The sequence below is a fragment of the Thunnus thynnus genome, chromosome 8 (assembly GCF_963924715.1).
Source record: "Thunnus thynnus chromosome 8, fThuThy2.1, whole genome shotgun sequence".
Taxonomy (NCBI): domain Eukaryota; kingdom Metazoa; phylum Chordata; class Actinopteri; order Scombriformes; family Scombridae; genus Thunnus; species Thunnus thynnus.
The window spans coordinates 16,843,913-16,866,935 of NC_089524.1; the positions used below are offsets into that span (position 1 = coordinate 16,843,913).

Genomic DNA, 23,023 nt, shown 5'->3' on the forward strand with positions numbered 1-23,023 from the left:
TTTTCTTTGCTGAAAAGGTAATAAAATGGAAAAACTCATCTTCAGGCTCAAAACACTGAATCAGACTCTCAGTAATATGAAACCTGTTTGATTCAAATGAAACTCAAATAAAACATTTTACTAATATTACCCCCCCATTTAATGTTTCATTTATTATGCCTTAATCCCTACTAGGGCTGCAACTACTAGTCAATTAATTAGTTAGTTGCCAACTATTAAATTAATTGCCAGCTATTTTGATAATCAATTAATCGTTGTGAGTAATGGTTCCAGCTTCACAAATGTGACTATTTTCTGGTTTCTTTAGTCCTCTATGACAGTAAACTGAATATCTTTGAGGATGTCATCTTGAACTTTGGGAAACAAGGACCAATGTTTTTCACCATTTTCTGAAATTTTTAGACAAAACAACTAGTCAATTAATCTAGAAAATAATTGACAGATTAATCAATAATGAAAATAATCATTAGTTGCAGCCCTAATCCCTACCTTAAACTTCTAACAACAAAAACGTGATGATCCCAACCATTCACATCATACCCACTGTGCACCCTGAGTCACAGTTTAAAAACTGTCAGTGGGAAGGTTTCATGCTGTCTGCAAGACTGAGACTTTAGTGACTATTGATCCAAACCCCAAAGCCTAATTGATTGGTTGATTTGTGGAATGATGCCCCATGCTGCACATCCACTGAAGTGAGCCACAACAATGAACAACAGTGGAGATCGCTGCCATCAGGCAGCACCCACACAGAGGGCACTAATGTGTGCAGCAGCGACAGAGCACATCCTTCCTTCCAAACTCCCCAGGGCCTCTACAGCACGCCACGTGTCTGTTAGATACCTCCCCATGCTGACTTTTCCAGCTGTGCACCAGTGGTGACGGGATAGAGAGGTGAGCAACTGAGTGAAATGGAAACACTCACAGTTCTGCCAGAGAATCGAGGCGGAAGATATGCAAAGTTATGTAAAAATAGGCATTTCCTTGGCTAGACTCCTTTTTAGCCAAAAGTAGTAGTAACAGGTAAGTTAATCACTGAAACACTGAAGATTTTTCATATTACCTAAATGAACTTATGGTATCTGATATGCATCATTATTTTCTCTCCACAGAAAGTGACATATTGAAACTTTAAGGCAAAATTCTTGATCTATTAATACATTTTACAACACAGGACTGGAGCAGACTAATACTCTCATGTTGGTTGACAGGCTTTCAATACACTGAAAAATGCTTAATATCAATCAAATATAAGTCATTAAAATTTTCTTAACATACTTTGAATTATGATCAGTTGAGAAACACACAAAATACTGTCAATGTCGTTTTTCAATGGTTTGAGGAACAAAAATGAAATTCCATTCATTATTTTGGGATGGCTGCAGAAATCCCAGAAACAGATATAATATAACTTTCTGCATGGATAGCTACCACTAGGGGTAAGTGAGAAAATCAGTTACTTTGTGATTTGGGTGACTCATTAAAAGTCATTCAAAGCAATTTACCAACCCCTATTAACGGTCACCTTTGAACTCTTCAGACAAGATGATACTCTAGCCAGTCAAAGTGATTTTAGTGAGCTAAATCAGAAGTTAAATAACTGACTAAGAAATGTGAGAAAACATGCTGCTCTTACTTTCAGGCATGATGTGATGCATGGCTACAGACAGGAAGAAGATAGCGTCGCTGTAGTAAGCTCCAGAGCCAGCGCTGAAGTGCTTCTGCATGGCCTCCACGATAGGGAACAGCTTCTGTGTGAGGGCCACCACGTCATGGAACAACACCTGCATGGACAACACAAAGGCATCATATTAGACCAGCAACTTCATAATTGCAGAAGAGCTGGCGATATATGGATATAGTAAAAAATATCATTTTATAAGACTATTGGTACATATCATCTGAGCCTTTGGTTATTGTAGTATGGCTTAAATTTGTGTTTACCCTGATTATAAAGGCTACATTACAGTTATGTCATATTTTCAAGTGTTTATTAAACTGCTTTAAACAAACAGTGAATGTCTCTACCTGGCTGCTCACATCAACCTCATTAATATCTTTATTTCCCAAGTTTCATTTATTAAAGTTTGACAAGGCAGTGTACAGTAGCATAAACAGTGAATCTCGATATGCATCAAACATAACAGCAATCAACATCTTAAGCAGAGCATGAATTTAAGAGCATAAACCCTAAGATAAATAGGTAATTTGAGGAATAGAGGAATGTTCATGTCTTTCGGTAATACTTGTGGACACTACGAATTCCCTGCGCAGACAAAAGTGAGTAAGCGGGTGTTGAGGCTGGAGGCAGGAACTGTTCTTGAGTATGTTGGTGACAGTGCACACGGTGGCCTCATCATGCCTTTCACTCAGTGATGGAAGAGAAGAAGAAAGAACGCCAATGATACTGCAGCATCATTTTTGCACCCTCTCCAGCTCCTCAGAGATGCTGTTTGTCAGCCCAACCCAAACTGAGCTGGCGTACTCAAGGTTCGGACGAATGAGAGTCAGGTATATTTGTTTTAGAACGTCACGAAGTAGACCGGCTCTTTTAGCAACATTGAGGTAATGGATCCTTGGCTGTGTCCTTTGAGAGCATCCCATAACAAATCAGGTGATATCTGAACTCCGAGCAGTTTATAGGTGGACACTGTACTCATGTTTTGTCAAGAAACAGTCGGAGACGGAGGAGAGGGGATGTTGTCCTCTCTCCTGGCACTTATTTCCATGGCCATGGTCTTAGCTCTGTTCATTACCAGTGAAAACTCCTGTTCCCATTCAACCACAGAATCCAAGGCCTTCTGAGTCAGGACAGGTAGAGACCCCATCAGGAGCTCCGTGATTGTAAAACACCAAATTTATTCCCAAATTATGACTAGTTGTGATGTGCGCTAAAGTTAGAGTGCACAGATATTACTTTTCTCAAACAAAACTGATTGAAAATCCATTGAAACCCATCTACTTGTGAAAATATGTTTTCTTAGAAAATCGATACAAACCAAAAACAAAAAGCCATACAGACAGACTTCACCATAAACATTAAGTGGGCAATTTGAAGTGGACATTTGCTTACAGACATCTACGGACGACTACTTGCAACCTTGTGAATACCCTTTTACTGTCAGCAATTGGTAGAGAGAACCATGTTGTTTTAGGAAAAATAGGGTACACAACAAAATGTTGTATTTTAACACGTTGCCTTGCGTCATTTTAAAGGATTTTCAATACTTCTCTTGTCTACGTTTCATGCCACTCAGTGCTGCACGTGTGAGCCTTAAATCCCACATAGCAGTTTCTGCTCTGATCATGTACAGTAGATATCTCTTCAGATTATTGAAAGAGGATTTAAAAAAAAAAAATACAGTAAGCACAGATTATCATTAAATCTTTCCAGCAGCAGAAAAACTAAATATGCCTGTTTGAAACAGTATTCCAGAGGCCTTTACTGCTTAATCCTGGCATCAGTAAGTGTGTACGTTAGAGGCTTCAGATACAACCTGGACAATATGGCTGTCATATTATAAAATAGATCCATGTGCCTCGGTGGACAAACATGATTTAATGATCCCTGGCAGGTTAAGGTAAACCCTGGGGTCAAAATCAGTGCTGTTGTTCATCTAATGCCACATAAATCATTGTGTAATATAAGTAATATTTCCTGATAAAGCCTGATAAATAATGCTCAGTCATTACAACTGCAATGGACACATTTAAATTTCATGAATTTATTAGATTTTCTTAACCCCTCCTAGATAACTTACTGTGGTTAAGCTGCATCATAACACTAATATTAATTTCTGTTCACTGCTTCATGGGGGTCTCATTTCCACTTTTTTTCTACTCTGTTTTTTCTCTGTAAAATAAGAAAATACAAAAATACAAAAACTAACCCTCTCTGTGTTTTAATTAAGACAAACCCACGGTTAACCAATACACACCAACAGACAAACCAAAGAGAGACAATCATTATAGATAGATAAAGTTAAGAAAATCCTAATTCCACTTTTTAGTGTGTGTATTTCTGGAAGGTTCTTGAATATTTCATAGACTTATTACCCATGAATAATTAATGGAGAAATCTCAGCGAAACCATATGTTTATTACTTTCCACAGCTGTGCCACAATCAATAATGCACCAAAGTCTTAGAAAAAGTTTAGGTCGATTTGCTTTAAATATTTGTTGACATTGATCACAGTTTACTCAAATGATTCTCACATTTGACATGCTGGTTACAAGGTTACAAAGGAGTCTTACTCTTTGCCTTTTCAGACACACAGTACGATGGATAATTACTGAAAGAACAAGACTAGGAGCTGTACACTGGCCCAAGCTTATCAGTGTGTGGTAGAGGCGTATGTGGAAATATTTCTATGGCTTAGACGTCTGATTGACCACACAATTGCATCCTTTAGTCTAATACATACTGGCTGAACTTTTTCATGCATACAGTATATTTGGGAAGCTCACCCGACTCTCTTCTGCTGCAACGCTAAAGTGACATGCCGGTGAATGTGGCAGATTTTCTTTTGTAATGTGAATAACAGACAGTTAACATAATGAATTTAGTCAAAGAAAACTGTGACAAAAAATATTTGTTGACCTTTTTTTCATGACAAAAAAAGACTAAACACAAACAAAAAGTAACATTTAAAAAATAATAAATGTATTACATTTTTCATCAACAAATAAAAAATATAAAAGATAATATAAAGGAGAAATGGACAAACAAAATAATTACTGTGTTAATGGAAAGTCTTATTTAATGACCTGCATGTATCTGTGGAATCACACACTGTAGTCATGGTCATGTCAGCTGATCCGATGTACTGCACTGGGATACACCAGCTATGTGAAAGCTGGCATGAGCCATTTGGCATCGTAGCACATCGTAAGTTGGAACATTAACTATCAATAACTCCACTGCAGTTAATGAAAAAATGATGCTGTGTGGCAGAAAAACTGCTGTTTTTTTCATTAGTGAAAATATTTTATGATTTACACCTACCCTAGAGGCATGTATGTAACTATTAAGTTATTACTTAAGAGTTATGTCACAACTTATCTCCATGGTGCAACTGCGTTCTGATCTGTGCAGCTCTTTTGTAACTTACCACTGTCTCTATTGTCTCCATAGCATTTTGATATCTTGACAACGTCACGGCACAGACTCACTGTAAACAGTAAGCTTTATGCTTTATTCAGCGAGTGATAATGGTGGTGGAGTGATGCATTTTGGGAGAAGGATGGGGGCCGGGGCATCTGGCCAATTCTTAAACATTGAACCTTTAAAACTAATGTACATTTTTATCTAAAGACTATGTCAAAATCAGGTGTCAATTACTTCTGACAGCTTACTACATTTTTTTAAACTAGGCTAATTAACCAGGTTAATGCTTCAAGATGTTTTTGCACTTGATGAAAGGCATCTAATTCAAACATTGAGCAGCATTGTACAAATACACAGACCAGAACCAGAGGAGTTTTACATCTAACCAGCCTTGAAAACTGAGATGGTTCAAGCTCTGATGTTTTAAAGTAGCAGCAACTTTAAGAACCAAAGTTCTTGTTATTGTTTTGTATTTGGGACATGTGGTTTGTAGAGGACAGATTAGGGAGCCTCCCTTCCCCAGAAGCCAAACACTGCAAAATAAACCCTCAACCTGAGCCGCTGGGCTGCTGATTGTTTTAAACAGAATGGGATTTGATGTTTAAAGGATGCAATTAGATTAGAACATATTTGCTTACACACTATTTACTCTGCAACCCCTCACCCTGCCCTGGATTTATCAAAGAGCATGGATTTTTTGGACACACTCTCAAGTGTAAATAGCAACAACAATATTACAATAACAACATAATTTATCCAATAATAATAAAGTGCTGTTCTGCTCTGTTATAGTAATCATAGATTTGGCATCCAGTGGTTGTGGCCTAACAATATTAATAGCTCACAAAAAAACCCCTAAAAACTAGCTGCACAAAGTTGATTTGCGAGACTGGACATGTTTGGCAGTCGCTGGCAAGTTGTGCTGCTTTTTGAAGAGATGCCAGCACTGAACAAAATTTCCTTTTTTGACTCTTGTGGCTTTCTGCTAAACAGAGGATGGGAAGTCACAAACTTTCGGCCGGAGTACAATCAAATACAAACGACAAATATTACTAGAGAAGGCTGTTTATGTACGTAACTTTAAAACAACACTATCATTTTATTTAGACATTCATTTCCCCCATCATCAGCAACATTTAGTGTCCATGTGTGGTCATGTTTCTGAATAAAAATCACCCATAAATTGCACATATCCAGTAATATAAAAAGGACAGTGGAAAATACAGTGAGAGCTAACAAATCAAAGTCAGAACATCTGCACACAGTCCCTCCCTGTTAGCAAGACACCAATTTTTTGAGGATCTCTGGGCAGAAAAGGAGAAATTAACAATTTTCTGCTCAAAAAGTGAGGTTCTGAATCCACACAGCTGACAGCTTTTTCCCTATTGTCAGTTACATGATATTCATACACTCCTCAATAAAAATCCTGCATGCAAGAGACAAGGAATCACGTCTCTCACTCTGCTTAATTCTTGCTCGGTCATTACTACTAGATAAGACACTCCTCCAGGCTCAAGTATGTGTCATATGGAGTGTGTGAAAGATGGTCAGCAGTAATGAGCACAGCCTTTAGGCAGTGTGACTCTGCAGGCTGTTGGTTGTGAATGTCGATTCGTTCATTGAATTTGTTGGGACGTGATGGAAGCTAAAACTCTTGCATAACTATTGCTTGCACAACTCTTGCAAATAATTAAAAGGAATGTGGCCCTGGATGAGCAGACAAGGATGTCAAGATGCTCATATAGGCTACACCGCCTCGGTCAGACCCCGGGGAGTCCCTACCCATCTGTAACTCTGGCAGGACGTTGTTTTTGTGTGTGTGCACGTCAGGAGAGGAAGAGGAGAGAGTGACTGTACTTGTTTCAGTGGTGGCAGCACTAATTTTTTATGATTCATTATCTCAAAACATGTTCAAAACCAGTGGTCTGGAATGACACCGCGAGAATGATAAAACCACTGTGTGCAGCCTGCAGGTACAATCTGGGTACAGTTTGAATTTATGGAGCATGAAAGTTTGGGGGTTTTTTTCAAAGCACAGAGTTGTATAAGAGAGTTATGAAAACCTGTTTCCCGAGGCCAATATGTACTAACTAGTACCCAACTGTTATATCAGCATCGCCAATATCATCATCCCATTTGAGCTCACCACAGACATATCTGCAAATATTTCTCCACCCCAGACAAAAAACATGTTTGTTTTTCGACTGTAAAATGTCCATAATAAAAAGGCTTTAGGGGACATGTCATGTTATAATGTCAAATGTCCATGTTAGACGTGGTCAAAGGTCCAAAACTTGAGGTGAACATATGTGAAAAGGCAAAAGTCCAGACTTCAGCTTTCTCTAAATGCTTCGTTTAACATGTTACCACTATTTCCTCATCGGTGATGACATCAGATTAGTTCATGCTCACAAATGGCCGGCCTTGGTTGCTAAGGTTGTTGCTAAGATTGTTTTATGGGTTGCACATGTTGTCCACTCAAATATTTTGGGATTGCTCGAATATGTACGGATGTATTTGAGAAGTTTCCGTTTTGTGTAAAGAATGAGAAAAAGCAGTGAAATCCTACTACTATTGTCTGTTTCCGTAGCATCCCGAGCCACCAGAAGTCTGCCGTGGGGCAGCTTCCAGAAGCTGGCCAATCAGAACAGAGAGGGGCCTTAAAGAGACCGGAGCTAAAACGGCTGCATAAAGAGTAGAGATGTGCGAGATTAGTTGCCCTGTTGATTAAACTTTGCTACCCTTGCTACTTAGCACCAGAAATACTAGTTGGTTAAACTAATTAATATTTTCCTAATGTACAATGCCAGTTAACTGTTGCATCTGAGAGGTTACGCAGCCACCCACCACTAGCCGGGGCTGGCCCACCTAACTAAGATCCATTTGTGTGGTGGTGCAGGAAAATGCAATCTCTGTGTGCCTGCAACATCTTTGCCAGCTGGGACTTTTTTTTAGCTGCTGGACTTACTGTTAAATCGACTGAGGGGTCTTGCCTTTCACCGAACATGATGACATGTTGATTTCGCTGAACAAAAATCTTTCAACAGTCAAGTAAGCAGGCTTACCATGTTGTGCGTGTGCACCTGCTGTTTGAAGCTGATTGCCAACAGCATGCCGCTGTTGAAAAGTAAAACTGTTAATCAAACGTCACGTTGATCTGTAGGCCTATTATTGCTGTTATATATGTTTACTTTTATTTAGTGAGTTGTTGTCATGTTTTGTAAGATAATGTGCAATGTTCATAATGTACACATTTCAGCGGCATTTAAAATACGATTTGGTTATTGAAGAATGTGATTAACAGTTTCAAATGGCTCTTAAATACACACAATATTTTTTCGGACAATGTTTAACCTTATCGATTAAATTGTGCTCAATTTTGACAATTTCTGAGTGTTTTCTTACTTTTAGACTAGTCGACTAGTCTTAATTTAAATTTCTGTTTAATTGACAGGAGAGCTTAGTCATTAGGAGAAACCCTAATAAAGAGCCAGTATAAGATAAATAAGGAGTTTTTTTTAACTGTAAAGACATACCAGTAGAGCCCCAGAATATTGATATGCATGATACGTCCCCTTTAAGAACAAATATCAGCCAATACATGATTATCAGATTTTGTTAACTCCAGTATTGGTCAGGCTCTGCTATGTACACATAAACTACAATGCACTGTGAGTACATAACAAATAAGAAGTAGCACCATAGCCTCTGGTTGATCTGCTCATGAACTTATAATATCACACCATTACACTGTATCTCCATAGCAACACTCTGCTGCTAAATTACACCTTATTTGATGTACTTCTGGCTAAACATTAATGAAAATAGAGTGCCATTAATTATCGACCACATATTCACATATGTTTTTTATCTTGACTAACTTCATCTGTTGCACACAGAGCAATTATTCGTGTTGGCTGAGTATTACATTACAGGGTTGGGTGGGGAATAATCTCTGCGTGCCAGTTTAGTCTCTTTGAGAAAGAGACCTTGTCTGGTCCTGTCCATCACCTGGTAGCACAAAGGATCCATTTTATATTAGTGCTGCAGGTCTCGCAGTACTTCACATTACACACTTCAGCTGTGCTCCCAGAAGTCTGAGTACAGAGAGTGAAATGAACAGGAACAAATCTGACCCACTGGCTCAGAACTGCCAAGACACCAAGCTGAGCAAAACTCTAACCACAAGCAGGCACAGGGTCAGCCTAAACTAATACAGAGCTGTAACATCCACACAAGATGCTATAGATGATGAGATATTCCTGGGAGAAAAAGACTGGCTGGTGAGGAGGATTTGGGGCAGGATAACTAGTTTGTGAACAAATTTGTGATCTTGTGCTCTGTGAAGTATACAAAAGAAGGAAAACAGGGCATGACACTATATGAACCAGTGCGACAGAGAGGGGACATAATCCTTGTTATGGGGCAGAGAGACCACAGTAGGGGAGGGATATCCCCATTGGTCAGGGATTAGTTTGGCAGGGCCACACTGCCCCCATGTGTTGAATTTATAGACCACCTATAACCACTGATTAATATGGGTTTGAACCTGAAACTGCAAAGACTGAAATGTTTAAATTTGTTTGTTATATCCAATATAAAAGCAAACTAAATATTTTTATAATCTATCATCATTTCTATGTAACCAATTTGGAGCTGCAACTACCTCTCCAAGATGTTATACACATGTATACCACACTCAAAAACAAAGGAAAAAACAGTGCTGGTGTCATGACAAATTTGGACCTTAAAAATTGAATAACAGGCCAAAAATAGGTGAATAATCCTCAGAGTTTTCCACATGTAGAATGTTTTTAATCAGCCCACCCAAAAAATGCAAGACAAATACAACAATAAACCATCACAAATAGTCTTACAGACATATTTGTGGTTGTGTGTCACTACAAAAATCTTACTATTAATACCAATGTGTTGTACATTCGTTGTGTTCGGTCCTTACTTATCATCAATACATTAACTATTTTTCTCTGTAGCCTGAGACGAGACATTTAAATGATCTAAACACAAAGAAACGGGAATGTTGTTAAACTAAACTTCCATCATACAGTCAAATATATAAGATATTTTTTTGGGTATCCACACTGCCTACCTCATACTTGAATGTTGCGTCTAGGAGGAATTCCTGCAGCATCCTCTCTCCCAGTTCTTGACTGGCCTGATCGCTCACAAAATGAAGCACCAGCACCTCTCCCTCCAGGAAGTGACTGTGCTTCACCATCGACAACATGGCCACCCTGAACTTGTCCTGCAGGCTCCGACTTTTGTCCACCTTGGTGAACATCATGAGTGCATGGTAGCGTTGCTCAACGTCCTCGCTGTCCCCTTTGCTAAAACCTTCACTCTCTCCTCCTACGTCCCGCTCTTGCTCCTCAGATCCAGGCGGGTGTGAGAGCCTGGTGTCCACGGTTAGGTCCGCATCATTTCTGTTGCTGTTGTGGCTCGCTTGAGTCTGCTTGATCCTCTTTGTGGTGCTGGAGAAGTTCTGCTTCTCTGAGCCAAAGTAGTAAAAAGCTACAACAGCAAGTGCAGCAGCCAGGAGCAGCACAAACTGATAGGATCTGAAAGTACTGATCCTACCCATGATTCTGGCTACCAGTCTTAGGATGCCCATATCTTCCTGTTCATGTCATGAGAATGGAGGTGTAAATGGGAAAACTTTCACCATTTTGTGCCCTTCCAGTTCAGGGTAACTTTTGATTAGTTGCCAACATACACCTGCAAGAGAAATAATACTCATTTTAGTCCAAGCCTTGGGTAAAAGTGTAAAAAAACATTCCTTGTACCTTTTCTTAAACTGAAAAGGAAACTGTCTTTGTGGTCACATAACAAAAGGTTCTGGTTTGACATCCACGGGTAGATTTGAAGCTTGATAACATTACATTTTGAATAAATGCACTTCCCATCTCAGGTATAAACAAATACAGCCAATTGAATTAGTCTCTATTTAATTGGGGGTTAAAAATCACAATCATTGTTGCAAATGAAAGGGTGCATGTTGCTAATTCTCTCTTTGTATGTATGACAACAATCTTATATATGCAGAATATATACACACACATTATGAAACACACATTTTTTTTATATCAGCTGGTAATATCGTTGGCCAATGTATCAGTCGGGCTCTAGTAAATTAATTAATTCTTACTTGAACTATTATTTGTGTTTTGTTGTATTTAGGTGTTTAGATGATGATACTTATTTTTTTTGGTTTAGTTTGCACTAATGTAGTTCTTGTTTACAAATTTTAGGTCTGCAACTAATGATTACTTTCACTATCGATTATCATTTAGTCAAAAAATGTCAGATAATAGTGAAAATGTCTTGTTTTGTCTAACCCCCAATAAAAAAACAAAAACAAAGATATTCAGTGTACAATTATATAAAACAGAGAAAAGCAGCCCATCTTGACATTTAGAGAATCTGGAACCAGCAGATGTTTGGCATTTCTGCTTTAAATTTTACTAAAACGATGAATCAATTATCCAAATAGTTGCTGATTAATTTCCTGTCTATAGACTAATGGAGTAGCTATGTCACATGTTTTACATATGTCATTTAACATCTTGGGACCATGTTGGAAACACGTGTTCTCGCTTTAACATGTTATTCCTTTGCTTGGTGTGTTATGCAGATCCATAAAAATATCGAATCAAATCTTGTAATGATATGTTAGGTATTGTTTTTAGCCTAGCCAAAAGGTACAATGTTATGGTTGAAAGTGTTTCATCATGTTGTTTCCTGTCTTAATTGTGCTGTTTGCAACATACTTGCAATTAAAGTTACTCATTTCCCGAGAACTCTGCATTTATGCAGTGTTTTCTTCACATAAATATAGCACCATAAACACAGAAAGGCCCATAAATATATACCATGCATAGAAAATATAATCCACGTTTTCATATGAAGAGGACTTACTTGTGTCATGTCATGTCATGTCATGTCATGTAGCTCTCTGCAGGTCCATCTTGACAGCTTGTTTGGGGGAATTGACTGCCTCGAGTTACTGAAGTTTAAGAGGCAGTATGTTTTACTGATAGTACGATAACTACGATGAAATTCACATAATCGAAATATTTGTAGTAACAAACATACACACTGCAGCAACCTGTTGACACGCTGGCTACGAGGGATGCTAGCAAGCAGCGGCTTTAGCGCCTAGATGTGGATGGCCGAGCTGCCCTCCGACACTAAACACTGTGTTTGTTTGACCCAAGCGCGAGGCTAAGCACCATTTGTTTGTTTACAAATGTCCAATGTATATATGTGCATAGCGCTGTCGTTCTAAAACTATCGCGACGTTTGCATGACTGTGTTATTTCGAGAAGAAAAAAACAGGTGTAAAGATTTTCTGGAGAAGCCGCAAGCTAGAAGCCTAGCAACAAAATACTGTGACGCAACCTTGACCACACCCACTCTGGGTTCAGCCGTATTCCGAGTCGTGATGCCTTTACGGACTATTGGAAAATAAATGAGCTTGTAATTTTGGCATGTGAACGAAAATTCCAACATTGTCAGCCTTTTGAAAACGAATTAAAACTCTTCTTTAATTCTTTAGAAAGACTTAAATGGCTTAAAGCATAGGTTTGCATTTTTTGTGTCTAGTGCGCCCATATAAATACTGAAAGTCATAATTTTATATTTGCAAATCTGTGATCTTTGATCTAACATGGCACATTGCATCAACGCAACTTGTATTATCACTATTATTACTATTATTATTAATTGCACACTGTATATTGTTTACTCCTGGACAATACTTTGTACATTTAATCTCATTCTCTTCAATTTAAACTTGTAGCAGCTCTTCTCACTTACTTTTTTTCTTTTTTTTTTTACAGAAAATTTCTTATTTAGGACTACTTAATTTTGTGTATATTTTTGACTGTTATGCACTACAACACCAAGGCAAAATACAGTAATTTTGTGCAAAAATGCATTTAAAAGTTTATCTGAAGCTTATGTGAGGCCTCAGCGGTCTGTGTTAGTCACATCAAGTTGATATCTACCACATTTACAGTCTTTTTAGCATTTTTAAATTCCTTTTAGATTCCCTCTTTATGTTTCCTCAGACAGTGTTTCCCTGTTGAGCTGCAGTGCAAGTATAGTAACAAAAAGAGGGACTTTGGCACTAAAAAGACTGTAATGTTGAATGGTAATTACTTTATTCAGCTAATTTAATGATAATATAATAATAATAACAAACTTTATTTCTATAGTGCCTTTCAAAATGTTACAATGTGCTTCACAAAATACAGTACCATAAAATATAGGTGCAAAGACAACCAATATAGAGAAATAAAACAAACAATTTAGAGGAACAACATACACAGAAAATGCAGTAAAGAAGTAGTCAAACATAGAGAGATAAAATATAAAAAGAACAACATAAAAACATTTGAGTAGACGTTATGAAATATTATACAAATGCCAGTCTGTACAGGTGGGTTTTTAAAAGCTTTTAAACTGTGACACTGATTCAGCTGATCTGATACTGAGGGGGAGTTTGTTTTAAAATTGGGCTACTGAAGCTTCATATTAGCTTCAGATAAACTTTTAAATACATTTTTGCCCTCAATAAGGCTTGTGGATTTTGGCATCCATCACTTACATTATGAAGGGATCTTTTAATGAACCCGCCCTGAATGGGGCGCGTTGTTTTTGCTCCAGTGAAACTCACGAGTACGAGTTTACTAACAACACGTGAACGCAGCATCACTGTCACGACATTTTCGGTAGCGGCATTGTTGCTCTCTGCTCGCGGCCGTTGTCTTCTTGTCCGTTACACAAGCTAACCACCTGGTTTCTACAACAAAGATGCTAGTTTTTGCATTTGCCTAATGTTGTTTTCCTCGTAAACGTTACCTAGCCGGTCCTTTTTGTTTTAAATTCAGGCACGTCGCTAGCACAAAGCTAGCTAGCTTGATTAGCACTCGCGAAAATGAATTCCAACACGCACGTCATTCAGGTGACAAATGTCTCGCCGAGCACAACGTCCGAGCAAATGAGGACTCTGTTTGGATTCCTCGGAAACATAGAGGAGCTCAAACTGTTTCCACCTGAGTGAGTATTCTGGACAATATGTTAGTGAAACATTTTTCCTGCCAAGCTCACGCTGGGCTCTTCGTGAGGCCTGTATGGTCGAGCAGGCCTCGTGGCTCGGCATGCTAATGCTAACGTTTGCCCGCGTCTTTACGAGTGCAGCAGCAGTCACTCCCCTTAATGGTGCTACATGAGGGACACTTTATCCTGTTGTGTGGTTATGTCTGAGTGATTTAGCCCAGATTTAAATCCCCTCTCTCCCACAGACGACAGGATGTAACTAGTGCTGAAACAACTAGTGTTAGTCGAATAGTTGATTATCTGAAAACTACTAACTGTTACAATTAACGATTAGGTTAACTTAATTGTATAAGTTAAATACCTTGATGAAATGTTTTTTAGTAATGATAGTTTGTTCCAGTTTCTCCAGTGTGTGGATTTGCTTCTTTCAGGGTTATTACGACACTGTAAATCATACAGAGTTGAACTATCAGTCGATTAATCAATAGACAGAAATGTAGTCGGCTGCAATTTTGACAATCAATAATTTAGGTTAGTAATCAGTGTAAAGGCCCCCTAATCTCTGGATCCCAGCATGTCAAAAGTGAGGCTTAGCTGCTCCTCTTTTTGTTATATCATTGTAAATTAAATATATGTTTTTCAGGGTTTGGTTAGATAAAACTAGCAATTTGAAGACATCACTGTTGAATTTGGGATATTATTAGAAGCGACATTTCATACCATATCGCTCAATCAATTAATTAAACAATTATCTGTAGAATAATCTAAAGTGATTGTTGCAGCCTTATGTTTGCATATATTTGGGTTTTGGACTGCTTGTTAGACATAACAGGCTACATGAAGAGGTCAACTTGAACTCTGGATAGTTGTGAAGGGCATTTGTTACTTCATTCTTACATTTCATAGACTAAACAATTAGTCCAGTATTTGGGAAAATGTATCATATTGATTGCTCATATATGAAAACAGACATTATCACAAACATTGACTATGTTAGGAAATAATTGTTTTTTGCTTTTGTATTTTCCTCAATCGAATATGACCTGGCCACTATGCAGGTAGGAAATGTTATAGGCTGCTTGTTGGGCAAGATCAAAAAACAGGTCAGACATTGAACTTATCAGGAGACGTTGTTTTATCTTAAGGAGATACATTGAGCAAGCAGGAGAGACTGGTTTATAATCCATTATTAACTCAATTGTCCCTCGGGACACATACTAACAGTTTCAAGAAGGCATGTAGGGTGTACTTGTTTGTATTCTTTGCACAACATATCTGTATTTTCTTCCAGTGACTCTCCCTTGCCTGTGACTTCACGTGTCTGTTTTGTAAAGTTCCTTGAGTCTGAGTCGGTGGGAGTTTCCCAACACCTGACGAACACCGTCTTCGTGGACAGAGCCTTGATTGTGGTCCCTTTTGCTGAAGGTGGGTGTCTGTTTTTTTTCTTGTCTCTCTCACATGGCTATCTCTGAACATGCATCGCAATGTGTAGGTGTATTTAATAGCATTACAAAACACTATCTGAGCCATTGTGAGTTTTTTTCTGACCAAGCAAAATTAGCTAAGCTTTTCAGCGCTTGGCATTTCTAGGTATGTAAAAGGGAAATGTACATTTGTGTCCATGTCTTGCAATCTAGCTGTAAACTTCTCTCTCTGTTATTTGTGTTGTGGTTTTCATAGTGGACAAGTCATTTGCAGAGAGCCCCTTCCTTGCTGGCTGAAAGTGATCCTCTACTGCCATCAGGAGATTAGAAAAAATAATGGCACCAGGCTCGCAAGCCCCTTCTCTCTCTTGTTCCGCAGTAAAATATTAACTCTTTATTTTTTTTTTTTCTCTCTCTATTCAAGGCATCTTTTTTATAAAAAAAAAAAAAAAGAGCCACACAAGTCTTAAAGCAAAATGAGGGGGTGGGGGAGAGGGTGCAGGGCAGTCTTAATTCCTCACATGTTAAAGGGATTTTTTTTTTTTTTAATTTTAATAAATGTATTTCAATCAGTAGGCATGCACCAAACTAGGGATGCCCCGAGCTGATGTGCTGGATTGGTAATGAGGCCGATAGATGCATTTTGTAATTGATTGTCAAGCCTGAACCAATTCCTGATCCCTTGTTTATTTTTAACCTATTGAATCAATCAGTTGCAGCCAGTAGTTTCAATTTATGGTTTTCACACTGACAGCATGTATCAGCGAGCAGGTTAAAAAAAATCCTTTGCCTCTATGTTAGTGACGTTTTATAGGTTTCAATGCACCTACAGCAAGAAAGATGTCCGTCAAGTAGACTTCCATGCCCACACAGCCTGGAGGAGAGGTAGGTTAGGTAAATAAGTGAAACCACCTGTGAGTAAAGGGTCTGGCTGTGTTTTCGTAGTGCAGAGCTGTTCAGCTGTCAAACATATCAAAACTGTATTGACTTTCTGAAAAAGTAATGTTGGCTGAGTTAGGCTAAGTTTGCACTGCGCAACTGTCATTATAAAGGAAAATATAAATACTGGGTCAGGGTTTGGTGCTGGCAGATTCCTAATATTAAATGGCTCATACCAGGAGCACAAAAAAAAAAATTGATCGGGACATCCCTAAACCAATCACAAAGCATGCAAGGTAGATGAATTGATCAGCTGTGCATGCTAAAAATGGGTTTGAAGGTGTGTGCCATCATCTACAGTTATTTTCAGCAGATTTTGTGGAAGTTAATAAGCATATGAGTTGATTATTAATCTTGATAAGCACACAACTGTCTTTGGCTTTTACCTGCTTCATGTGCCAAAGCCTTGTAGTATTTTATACTGTGCATTTGTATTCCCAAATTTTCACTAACACGAGAGATAAAAGTAGACCTAAGGCTCTGCTTGATGTTGCAGTAAAAAAATGCTTTTTTTAAAAAATTGACCCTCTCCACACATGACTCTGCAAGGGTTGAGTGAATCTCACGTTAACAGTGGTGTTTCTTTTGTTGTTGTGTTTTACAGTTCTTTTTCCTGGTTCAGCCAGCCCTATATACCAGGCCCTGCTGAAAATGCCACCAACAGTTTTGTCTTCTGCAGCCTTATCCTGTTTCTCAAGTGTCCTTTCTGTTGTGCGTGTGTGTGTGTGCGCGTGTGTGTGTGTCTCTCTCTCTCTCTCTCTCTCCCTCTCTCTCTCCTTTTTAATATATGAAAATGTCAGATTTAAAAATAGCCTGTTTTCAGATTGCACAACCATGGATCATCATCTCCATAAGAGTTTCCCTTTTGATTTTACTGTTTGGTTTTTCTTCAGCTTTGGGCACATTTTTCATGAATTTATCACGGCTTTTGCTGGGAATAGCCCATAATTGTTTAGTTCAGTATATCTTTGACATTGTTTAGTGTTTATAGTGGCATATTGTTGGCTAAAACCTAGCAGTACTGTATTTGGTTAGCAGTACTATATATGGTTGCCAAGTAAGTTTTTTTTTTTTTTTTTTTGTTTAGTTTTTTTCTTTTTGTGGTGGGATTGTACAAAGTATCCAAAAGCCCAGAAAAGGTAATATGACTGAACCTTTTCTGTTTTTGTATTGGTAATGGTAAGTGATGTTGAAATGTACCCTTCTGTCTACACCCCAATCATGAACTTGTTTTCTGTATCTCAATGTTTTTGTGTGCTTTATAGCGAAGCAGCCGGCGCGAGTCGCTTGTTCATAAAACATCTAATGAAAGTTGAGAGCACATCCCACGGGACAACCGGCTGTGCTTGCTTACGTTTGGTTCATGACTTAAAAAACAAGTACAGGTGATAAAATCTTGGCAGTGTTGACCACAGTGTGTATTGTGACTTTTAAACTCATAGCTGCTAATCCTACAATCATACTTTCACAAAAAAAAAAAAAAAGTCAGGGATCAAGATTTACAGACAAGACAAAAAGTGGATTTTTATTAGTTTTTGCTACAGAGTAGATAGACTGAGGTGGCTTGTCTGCAAGTCTTGTCTGAGTGTTGTCGACATTTGCTTCCAGCACGTACTGAAATGCTGCTGTTTTTCTCCAGGAGTCATTCCTGATGAATCTAAAGCTATGTCGCTGCTGGCTCCAGCCAATGCCGTGGCAGGAATGATGCCCGGGGGAGGCCTTCTTCCAACACCCAATCCTTTGGCGTCGGTGAGTTCTCACATCAAGTTTGTCTTGAAGGATTACATATTTTCATGTTTATTTAGCTCTCTTTGGCAAATGTCTTTGTTCTTAGGCAACATAATGTGTGGGAGCCTATTAAATACTGAATGATAATGTTCACGGTTGCACCATCGACATGTGACACAACAGAAACAGCATTGAGTGAGAAAATGAGTGTAGACGGTGAGGAATATTTCATTGTCGTGTTAGCAATAAAATTATTACCTCTGTGCCTTGATAAAGTAGTTAAATTCACCTTTTTTTCTCCTGGTCTTTATTAAAAAATAAGTCATTAAAAATGATCAATAATTATCTATATCTACGGAAATGAAACATTTTTTCTTGATAGATTTTTCATCTATATCTCCCAGCCCTAATTTAGAGCCCCGCGCCTTTTGTCAATGTAGTCTAGCATGCTGAAGATTTCTCCTACAAATAAAAACACCCGAAGGCCTTTTTAAAAAGCACAACAAATCATTAGTCAGTCAGCTGTGCTGTGTCAGGTGCTGTTCATCAAGCTCTGCAGTCTTATCTTAAAGAGCCTCTGTGGAGTTGCCTTGTAAACAAACAAGTTATGTTTACACTGAAAGTTACTCCCCAGAACATGCTGTGTGAATCCTTGAGGTCTCACAAGTGTTAAATGCATTTCCTTCCTCATGAAACATGTGCAAAGAAGATTTTAAATACTGCATTGTTTCGATCCCAGTGTACTAGCTTTCAGTCTTCTTCTTCACTGCCTTTTAAGGCACATTGCCACATTTCTTGGCTCATCACAGCCACCTGTAGATCACTGGAGTAGTGTGAAACCATTGGCAGGACTGTGTATCACGTCAACCGTATTCATGTGCAAACAAAACAGGGACACACTCATAAAAAACAGTTCAATAGAGCAACTAGAGGTCAGAAACTCCACAGGGCTCCTTTTTAAGTGTCTGTATTCAACATTTCAGATGGGAGGAACACCATTTGGAGGTCTTGGAGCTCCCAACATGGAGCAGATGGCTGCCATGGGAATGCCTGGACCTAACATGAACCCCCAGGTGAGGACCTGATCAGTTGCATTAATTATCAAAAGCATTTTCAAACCAAATTGCTTTCTGGTAATAATATTCTCCTCGTCTCTCTTTCAGGCACTTTCTGCAGACTTCTTGAAGCTCATGCAGTCCATGGACCCCAAGTAAGAAACTATACATAACCTCATCCGTGGGCTTAGAGCTTTATTTATTGGTTTGAGAAACATCTAAATAATTGATGGCACTTGCAGATTGAATCCATTAGCGGCCGGACTCAACTTGAATCCGGGGTTGAAGACCGACGCCTCCAACAAGGAGATTGAAGAGGCCATGAAGAGAGTCCGAGAGGCCCAGTCGCTCATTTCTGCAGCCATTGAACCTGGAAGTGAGTACTCTGTTTCTTTGTGTCCCCAGCAGTGAAATCAAGTTTGGGGACTTTGCCTTCACCACCAGTTATTTTATTCTGACTGTTGACGTTCATCTTGCTGTTACGAGCAGCACCACTTCTCTGTGCTTTGAATAAAGCATTAAATATGTTCGTAGTTATTTTGAAAAGATGAGTTTGGAAGTTTTAGTCTTGCTGGTGTATTAGATACTGTTCACAACTGAGTTCTTTAAACAAATTAAAAAGTTTGTAGGTTGATAGTTTTTATTTAATGGTTTGTAATAGATTAAAATGAGACCTTAATGTTTAAATTCACATTAACAGGACATATTTTATATTAAGTGAGGTGACTTCTAGACTTTTAATTAACAGTAAGAGGAATTGTGTTCAGCCAGTTGTGGAATATTTGTTCCATTAAGTGAGCAATAAGTCTTTTCTACACAATAGATATTTAACTTTGTCATTTGTCTTTGCAGATAAGAAAGACGACAAGCGTAAACATTCCCGATCTCGCTCACGGTCACGACGCAGGCGCTCCAGATCTCGCTCAAGACACAGGTAAAAACAACTTCCTCTTTGCTATTAACATGAGATGTGAGATAAATAATCATGTTTATCTTCATGTAAAATATGAACATTAAAAGCAGTTTCTGGCAGTAATTGAATAAAAATGTGCTATATCTTGATTTTGGCAGGCGATCAAAAAGCAGGTCTCGGCGGAGGTCCCATTCCAGGAGTAGGAGGAGGTCCAAGAGCCCACGAAGGAGGAGGTCCCACTCCCGAGATAGAAGCCGCCGCAGCAGATCTAGGTCAGCATCTCCTCTACTGTCCTCAGAACAAGAATAGCTGACTTTTATTTTCATTTATTTGAAGGGGGACTCGCCGACGCTGCAGAAATAGACCCATAGTTGTTGTTTGTTTTTTTTACAACCCCCCATGGTGCTGCTGTCCTTCTGAATATACAAAGCTTTGCAAAAACATGCACACGCAACCGCTGCCAGCACATCCAGCTCCCCCTGTTTCCTGTGTAGTGCTGCTGTTTCCTGATGTTGTTGACCTCGCTTGTGTCTTAAACAGGGACAGGAGAAAGGAGGAAAAGTCTAAGAAAAGGTCAAAGACGCCCCCGAAGAGCTACAGCAGCGCCAGGAGGTCTCGAAGCATTAGCCGGTGAGTGTCATAATAATGAAACGCAGGAACATACGTGATCCACAGCAGATGCACTTCCCTCAGTTAATGTGATGTTCCGCTATATTCACAAGAGCTAATCGATTCAAATGGTAGTAGACCAATTTAAATGCAATCCTTTAACAAAATGAAAACAGTTAAGTGTTTTTATTAGAGATTAATTTTATTATCTTGTGTCTCAGGAGGCACAGGCGAAGCCGTAGTGCATCTCGGTCCCCCAGGAGGAAGCTGTCCAGGTCTCCATCACCCAGACGGTGAGTTGTCACACGGAAGGCGTCGTCTATTCAACATTAGTAGTACAATTTGTTGGGAGTACCGTAATTAAAGCTAATAATATGTATTTTTCATGTGTGCAGCCACAAGAAGGAGAAAAAGAAGGACAAGGAGCGCGAGAAGGACCGAGATAGAGAGAGGAGGGAGGACAGGGACCGGAGCAGAGACGAAAGAGAACGCTCCACCAGCAAGAAGAAGAAGAGCAAAGACAAAGAGCGAGACCGCGATCGCAAGTCTGATAGCGAGAAAGGAGATGTGAAGGTTTGTTCGGTCTTTTTTTAAAAAAAACGTCCATACAGTTGGATACATGCAACTCATCCTTAATTAAACCCGCAGTTATTTGTTCATCCGTTAACCATCTTTTGTTTGCGACAGGTGACACGGGATTACGATGAGGAGGAACAAGGTTATGACAGCGAAAAAGAAGGAGAGGAGGAGGACGACGAGAGGAAGAGTGACTCTGACTCTGCCTCGTCCCCAAAAGGCCAGGAGGAGATCGAGAGAGCCGAGGGCCAAATCCCCAAAAAGTCCAAACTGAACGGAGACGATCACCATCAGGAAGACATGGAGATGAGCGATTAAGAACATCCCGAACCAGACGCGTTATCTTTCCACTGTTCTCTTTTATATTTTTAATATAGGCCACAAAATGTCTGTGCCTGATCACACGAAGTAAAAAAGGTTTGTTGTCTTAACTGTAGAAACGTGGGGGAGGGGGTAAAAGGAAAGCAGTCCAATAATTTTTGTAAAGATGTGATAAAACAAGGACTAAAATATGAATAACATGAGACATGATTTTAAACTGTCATTGCTGTACTTTTTTAAGATCCTGATTTTCTTTTTGTTGCCTTTGTGTTCAAACGTTTGTCTTCCTGACAGTAGAATACACAGCTGTTTCCAATGAAACGCCGTGTTTTGTAAAGATTTTACTCGTCGGGATCGAGTCCTTTCCTCACTCAGACTGTCACCGCCCAGCACCAGCTTCATGTTTATTTTTGTTAGGTTGCGGAAAACATTTTGCTTTAACTGTCCGGCACCCAGTCGTGTTGCAACTGCCCTTCCTACTTACAACCCTTTGTAAATGTACACTGTAGATTGAGATGTGTTGTTGCAATGCTTTGTCTGCAATAGGTTTTCCAAAGGAAACTAATAAAATTGGGTCAAACTGTCTTCTTGTTATGTCAAGTTATTGAAACATAATGAGTCATAAAAACAGTCAGATGCCCATATGAACAGTGAAAGAGGTTTTCCTCACTGTAATCATTCCTTTGTACTGGCTGTTAAAAGATCCCCTTCAATTGCACTGTCAATGTAAGTGATGGGGACCAAAATCCAGTCATTTTGTCCAAAAATGCACTTAAAAGTTGATCTGAAGCTTATATGTGGCTTCAGCAGTCTGAGTTAAGTCATATCAAGTTGATATCTGCCACATTTACAGTCTTTTTAACATCAAATTCCTTCTTTGTGTTTCCTCGGACAGTGTTTCCCTGTTGAGCTATATTAACAAAAAGGGACTGGCGCTTTTAAGACTGAAACGTTGAAAGATATTTACTTGAGTTTACAAATTTGGAGGGCTGAAGCTTCATATTAGCTTTGGATGAACTTAAATACATTTTTGCACATAAGGAAGCTTGTGGATTTTGGCCTCTAACACTTACACTTAAGTGCATTATGAACAGGAGTGAGTATGGCAAGAAAAAACCTGTCAATATTTATTGGGGCACCTGACTGTTTTTCTAAGACAGACTTGATAAAATGTGAACCCGTCTTTTAAAGTTACTGTCCAACACTTTGAGGAATACGCTCACTCGCTCTCTGATTGAGTTCAATAAGATTAAAGGATAAAACACAACT

At 38.9% G+C, this 23,023-nt stretch overlaps 3 protein-coding genes across 4 annotated transcripts in view; 1 reads left to right on the top strand and 2 right to left on the bottom strand.

Annotated features, from left to right (window-relative positions):
- Positions 1 to 12,806, bottom strand: part of xxylt1 (xyloside xylosyltransferase 1) — a 34,256-nt gene extending 21,450 nt beyond the window's left edge. Inside the window, exons 1-4 of the mRNA XM_067596794.1 lie at positions 12,222 to 12,806; positions 12,045 to 12,132; positions 10,219 to 10,844; positions 1,637 to 1,784 (exon numbers count right to left, since the gene is read on the bottom strand). Coding sequence (XP_067452895.1) covers positions 1,637 to 1,784; positions 10,219 to 10,740 — 670 coding nt within the window. The 5' untranslated portion in view covers positions 10,741 to 10,844; positions 12,045 to 12,132; positions 12,222 to 12,806. The remainder of the gene's footprint in view (positions 1 to 1,636; positions 1,785 to 10,218; positions 10,845 to 12,044; positions 12,133 to 12,221) is intronic.
- The window catches only part of ptger3 (prostaglandin E receptor 3 (subtype EP3)), a 166,778-nt gene that overhangs the window by 37,976 nt on the left and 105,779 nt on the right, over positions 1 to 23,023 (bottom strand). The window lies entirely within an intron of this gene.
- srsf11 (serine and arginine rich splicing factor 11) lies at positions 13,827 to 22,338 on the top strand. Of its 2 annotated transcripts, XM_067596797.1 has the most exons (12): positions 13,827 to 14,189; positions 15,481 to 15,614; positions 18,192 to 18,301; positions 19,264 to 19,353; positions 19,444 to 19,490; positions 19,578 to 19,711; positions 20,188 to 20,269; positions 20,407 to 20,520; positions 20,789 to 20,878; positions 21,079 to 21,150; positions 21,253 to 21,430; positions 21,545 to 22,338. In XM_067596797.1, exons 1-12 carry the CDS (start codon positions 14,068 to 14,070, stop codon positions 21,749 to 21,751), a joined length of 1,380 nt encoding a protein of 459 aa, XP_067452898.1. In that variant the 5' UTR covers positions 13,827 to 14,067; the 3' UTR covers positions 21,752 to 22,338. The 2 variants fall into 2 exon arrangements, with proteins under 2 accessions (XP_067452898.1, XP_067452899.1); XM_067596798.1 differs by lacking the exons at positions 13,827 to 14,189; positions 15,481 to 15,614 and adding an exon at positions 17,497 to 17,937.

Excerpts from the sequence above, each read along its gene's own strand:
- srsf11 (XM_067596797.1), top strand. The coding sequence starts at position 14,068 with ATGAATTCCAACACGCACGTCATTCAGGTGACAAATGTCTCGCCGAGC. Across the intron at positions 19,354-19,443 it reads GACCTAACATGAACCCCCAG|GCACTTTCTGCAGACTTCTT; the intron begins GTGAGGACCTGA and ends TCTCTCTTTCAG. Across the intron at positions 20,521-20,788 it reads AGCCGCCGCAGCAGATCTAG|GGACAGGAGAAAGGAGGAAA; the intron begins GTCAGCATCTCC and ends TGTCTTAAACAG.